General features: G+C 37.7%; 1 protein-coding gene across 2 annotated transcripts in view; it reads left to right on the forward strand.

Moving 5' to 3' along the window:
* Positions 1-2317: 2317 nt before the first annotated feature.
* Positions 2318-5684, forward strand: part of LOC111448697 (shaggy-related protein kinase zeta) — a 5869-nt gene continuing 2502 nt past the window's right edge. The window contains exons 1-9 of one of the 2 annotated variants that reach the window (XM_023088392.1): positions 2318-2554; positions 3791-3883; positions 4143-4202; positions 4284-4556; positions 4644-4718; positions 4796-4852; positions 5120-5260; positions 5357-5407; positions 5484-5579. In XM_023088392.1, the coding sequence (XP_022944160.1) occupies positions 2408-2554; positions 3791-3883; positions 4143-4202; positions 4284-4556; positions 4644-4718; positions 4796-4852; positions 5120-5260; positions 5357-5407; positions 5484-5579 (993 nt within the window). In that variant the 5' untranslated portion in view covers positions 2318-2407. Of the gene's footprint in view, positions 2555-2600; positions 3526-3790; positions 3884-4142; positions 4203-4283; positions 4557-4643; positions 4719-4795; positions 4853-5119; positions 5261-5356; positions 5408-5483; positions 5580-5684 lie in introns of those variants that run through there. The other variant, XM_023088393.1, reaches the window with a different exon arrangement.

Here is a 5684-nt window from a genome sequence, read left to right on the forward strand (position 1 = left end):
CCCCCCCCCCCCCCCCCCCCCCCTCCTTCTCTGAGGCCTCTGCCAATGCACCAAACCCTGCTTTTCCCTTCCTCACTCTCTTCCCCTGCCCTCCCCCTGCTGAATCTGCATGGGGTGAGAATTGAAAGTAGAGTCCCAAACTATATCTAACATGGTTCCTGGTCGATCAATGGAAACTGGTCTCTCCTTAGTCTGGAATTTACACTCCATTTCCCTCCCTCTCCCTCCCTTTTATTGCATTGAGGTCTCTGGCACGACAATGCACACCACTCTCTAGCTCACCCATCCTCCAGCTTGAGAGTGAAGGCTTTGTCCAACAAGTTCAAGCAATTCTACCCTTTCTTGCTTCAGACTCTTTTACTTCTTTTACTGGTATTAGGCTTTCAATGGGAATTTCTAGGTTGGCTTTTTAGCAGAACTGTACCAGGGAGGGAATTGAATGATGTCGGCCCAGAAAAATAAATATGGTTCTTGTTGAATCGATGAAATCTGATCCCTTCCCATTATGAAATCAACTCTGAAAATCTTGAATGCATTTTCCCATTTCTGTTTATGGCAAAATAGTTTTGCCCATTTTTTTACACAATTCAGTAAAAGACCCAATACTAGTATTCTATAGAGATCGGTTATTTGCAATAGCTTCTTGTTATAGACAGTGTTGTTCTAAGCTCAAACAAAAAGTAAACCATGTCGAGTATACTTGACCCGAGGCATATGTTCTCTTTCCCATTTCTGACACCTAGAGATACATTTAGCCAAACAGAATAAATAGATATCTGTCGATTCTTCTCTCTTTTATGTTGGTGCCATTGAAGGAAAAATAGCAGAGAGCTTGTTTTAGCCAGAGGAAAAAGAGGAGACTTAGAGGCAGAGGAGGCCCTCATTGTCATATCTGACGCCTAGACACGACATTAACCAAACATAGTAATCAGAACTTCTGCCATATTCTCCATTTACTCTCTCCCCTTTTTAATGTTGAGCCATTGAAGGAAAAAGCACAGCAGAGTGCTTGTTTTATCCCCCCAAGTTGGGTAAAGATATTCTTTCTTGACTAATTGTGATGCCTAACATTCGATGATTCAGAAGGAAATTGGAGGCATTGTGATAAATTATGCCATTGATATGAGTCTTTGAGGCTTAAAGCTGGGAGGTGGGGGGCGTGGAGGGTCCTTGTGAGATCCTACATCTGTTCTAAAGTAGAACGAAACATTCTTTATTAGGGTGTGTAAATCTCTCCCTAGCAGACGTGTTTTAAAATCTTAAGAGAAAGCTCGGAAGGAAAAGTCCTTAAAATCTTAAGAGAAAGGAAAAGTCCAAAGAAGACAATATTTACAAGCGGTGGGCTTGAGTTGTTACAAATGGTATTAGAGTCAGACACAGAATGGTGTACCAGCGAGGACGTTGGGCACCAAAGGGGGGTTGAATTGTGAGATTCCACATCGATTGGAAGGGGAAACGTGTGCTGTGCTAGTGAGGACACTGAACCTTGAAGGAGGTGGATTATGAGATCCCACATCGGTTGGGCGGCTGTTACAACACGGTCCCATAAATTGGGTTCAAGTCAAATCTTCAATGAAAAGTTGTTTAGGTAAGCAAACTTATGGTTTGACAGTCTTTAATTGATTCTAACAAAGTGGTTACCAAGCAGAGTAGCAGCACATGGTTCCATTTTCCATGCATTACTCCCATGAAACACACATAATGAATGGGCTCCTCTCACCCTACTTTCAACATTTCTACTTCCAATATCTAATTTCTTCCTCATTTTTTTATTAATTATTTTGGGTGAAAAAAATAAAATAATAATTATTTTGAAATTTAAAAACTTTAAAAAATATATGTTCACGCTAACCATAACTCATTGGATAAGATACTAATTATTATTTAATTAATTAATTTTATTACGTACTCTTTGAAAATTTTGGAAATTACTCTTTTATATATATCTATATATATATATTTTTTAAATGATATAATGAAAATGTTGATATAGAACTGGAATTATTATTAAAAAAAAGAGTAAAATAATAATAATAATTTTCTTAAAAAAAAATTATAAGCCGGAATGATTGGTGGTGAAATAAACCGTTGGGTTCCATTTCCATGTGATTGTTGTCGGAAGGGTTTCCGGGAAGTGTATGGGAGTTACGGCACACCGCGATGCATTAGATTATTGTCACTTGGTTGGGACATAGATAAGACAGCAATGGAAGTCCGTGATTGGAGCGTGCAACTTCAGGTGCGAAAGTTCGCGCGTGGGTCTACTCTATCTATTTCTCTAATGAGACTTGGAAATTTAGATAATTAATAAAAGAAAAAAGAAAAATAGGGACAAAACGGGGAAGAAAGAGAAATAGAGAGAGAGAATAGAGAGAGAGAGAATAGAGAGAGAGAGCTCTAGTCTCACATGGCCTCCTTGCCATTAGGGCCTCGCCATCAACCTCCACCACAGCCACCGTCTCAGCCACAAGTACAGCTGCTACAGCAGCCTCCACCTGAAAATGACCGTCTAAATCTCAACTCTCACCGTGCCGCAGCAATGGACACCGATAAGGTTCTCTTCCTTTCTCTCTTTGTGTCTGTCGCCGTCTGTGTGTAGTAGGTGATTTTCCTCTCTGTTATGTTTTGCTTCTGTTGATGCTTTGTTTGTGCCTGATCTAGCTCGAGGTCGTCGTTTCATGCTAAGTTAGGAGCGATCTACGGTGATTTGGTAGTTTTCTCTCGTTGATTTGAAATATTTGGTCCAGTGTTTGATCAAGTATTTAGATGAGATCTTGCGTCTAAGATTGAGCTAAATTTTCTCCAACCGTTTTCTGTTAGTTTAATTGCTCTCAAAATCGAGGGAGTGGTTTGTAATCCACACCTTTTCTTTTCCTCCTAACCTTATAAATTGGAAAATTAACTTGGAACTGTGCGGGCGTCCGAATTAAACTTTGTATTGTAAATGAATCATCTAATTGATGATTCCGAATCTTCTTTTCCCAGTCCTTCAATTTGTTCCGATCTCGTGCAGTCTTTGTTATTGTTTCATCTTCTGTAATTTTGATTATTATTGTTTCTAATTACGGTTGCTCTTCTCTATGAATATTTTTAAAAACAATTATAGTTTGCTTTGGGAAGTCGATAACGGCTGATTCTCTCCTTAGTTCCTTGGGTGGAGATGCAAGGTCTCTCTAGCATGTGATGCAAGCTCATTGTAGCATGTGATGCTTTCTTGTGAGCAATAGCTATCTATTTTGCTTTCTCAAGACGTTGCTCTGGATACATTAATCTGTCTTAAGTCCTACATTTCGTGATCCATCTTCAATTTCTTCAGATACATTCCGATCCTTGTCACAAATCCCAAAACACCGTCATAAATTTTCAGCTGATGCACCAGTTATATAATTACTGTGAAGTTAGTTTTGTAGATGTGTACATCGTCCTTCACTTCCTAAAATAGACGAGGTGCCTCACATGGGATTCTAGGAACTGGGAGCAACAAATACTCTATTTCCTAAATCAATCGTGGGCTTTCCTACTCAGGTTTCTTGATACTAGATGTGCTGTCATTGAATGTGGATAATCATACAAAACAATGTTGGTTCTATGATTTATCAACAACTAAAAGGTTTTATTTACAGACCGTTCAGTTCCATTCCCAATAAAATAGGTTTTACGTTTCACTATCACAGGCTTATATGTGGATGAGCTCTCTATGTTTTCATGTGTCCTTTATGCATCTAGTCTATATCACTCATAGGCCTAAACTTCCTGCCTGATTTACCATGCTTTATGCTGCAAATTCCAGGAAATGTCAGCTGCAGTAATTGAAGGGAATGATGCAGTAACTGGTCACATCATTTCCACTACAATTGGTGGCAAAAATGGTGAACCAAAACAGGTTAAACTCTCATTCTCCTCATCTCATAATTGGTTCCAATAATTTTATCCTTCAGTTCATTTGTGGAATAAATATGTTTGCCATATGTTTATAACATAGTTTAATATGGCACAGTATATCCTTAACAACTTACCTATTTAACCAACAATTCATTTGTTTTTATGAAACTTAATAGCAATCTAGAAATCTTCGATGCAGTCAGAATTATCTTTGAAATATAAATTGCTGACATGTTAAATTTTCATTTTTTGCAATGTAGACAATCAGTTACATGGCTGAGCGTGTGGTGGGTAGTGGTTCATTTGGAATTGTATTCCAGGTAATGCATAATTATATATCACCATATGACAAAATTTGTGCTCTTTCTATATTTTTGTAGTTTGACATCCCTTTTTATCAGGCAAAATGCTTGGAAACAGGAGAAACGGTTGGCATAAAAAAGGTTTTGCAAGATAAGCGTTATAAAAACAGGGAGTTGCAACTAATGCGTCTGATGGATCACCCAAATGTGGTCTCTCTGAAGCATTGCTTCTTCTCGACAACTAGTAAAGATGAGCTTTTCTTGAATTTGGTTATGGAATTTGTTCCCCAAAATATGTATCATGTTCTTAAGCACTACAACAGCATGAACCAGAGGATGCCACTCATCTACGTCAAACTTTACACATATCAAGTATGGCATATTATTTCATTTACAATGCATTAACTTTCGGTGGATTTGTCTTATATGCTAACGCTCAGTTGTCAATAAAATCTTCAGATCTTTAGGGGCCTTGCATATATTCATTCGGTTCCTGGGGTCTGCCATAGGGATGTGAAGCCTCAAAATCTTTTGGTATGCCTTTTTCCCGTAATTCTTCTATTTGCCTATGGTGGAACTATGTTTCTGAAACAATGCCATGGAAATTGCAGGTTGATCCTTTAACTCATCAGGTTAAGATTTGTGACTTTGGAAGTGCAAAAGTACTGGTATGCTCTCTATCATTTTTAATTTTTTGGTTGACACACATTTTCCAATTATTCATATATTCTGCCTAAGACCGAGTGTTGAAAATAATAGCTTAAAGTCCAGTGTTCAAACCACTAACTATGAGTTTTTCTTTATAAGAAAATTATTCCATCATGTAACTCATCTCGATGTATGTTTAGAAAGAGACTATAATGAAGTCATTTGAATAATCTATTGACGTACATTCTTTCTCCAATGACACTTTTTCCTTTTGCTACCCTTTTCAGGTTAAGGGTGAAGCAAATATATCATATATATGCTCACGTTATTATCGAGCTCCAGAACTCATATTTGGTGCAACAGAATACACAACCTCCATTGATATATGGTCGGCTGGTTGTGTTCTTGCTGAACTTCTTCTAGGCCAGGTCTGTGATTTTGACGTTTCAATTTCTTATAATTTCCCGCAAATAGATGTATTTCTACTCTTGCTCCTTTTGCTTAGTCTTTCTGATTTGTTGCAGCCGTTGTTTCCCGGGGAAAATGCAGTCGACCAACTTGTAGAGATAATCAAGGTGATACCTCGGTTGTATGTTGATTCTAAAACGATCAAAATGAAGTTTCATCTCTTATCTTTTAAGCTTCTTATAGGTTCTTGGTACTCCAACTCGGGAAGAAATTCGATGTATGAATCCAAATTACACAGACTTCAGGTTCCCTCAGATTAAAGCTCATCCATGGCACAAGGTATACAATTAGATTTTGACTCATTCAATCAAGTGGGTCAAAGTTTTTTTTTTTTTTTTTTTTTTTTTTTTTTCCTGTAGGACGTGAAAATATGATTAGAAAAGT

This window comes from Cucurbita moschata, unplaced genomic scaffold (assembly GCF_002738365.1).
Source record: "Cucurbita moschata cultivar Rifu unplaced genomic scaffold, Cmos_1.0 Cmo_Scf00010, whole genome shotgun sequence".
NCBI lineage: Eukaryota > Viridiplantae > Streptophyta > Magnoliopsida > Cucurbitales > Cucurbitaceae > Cucurbita > Cucurbita moschata.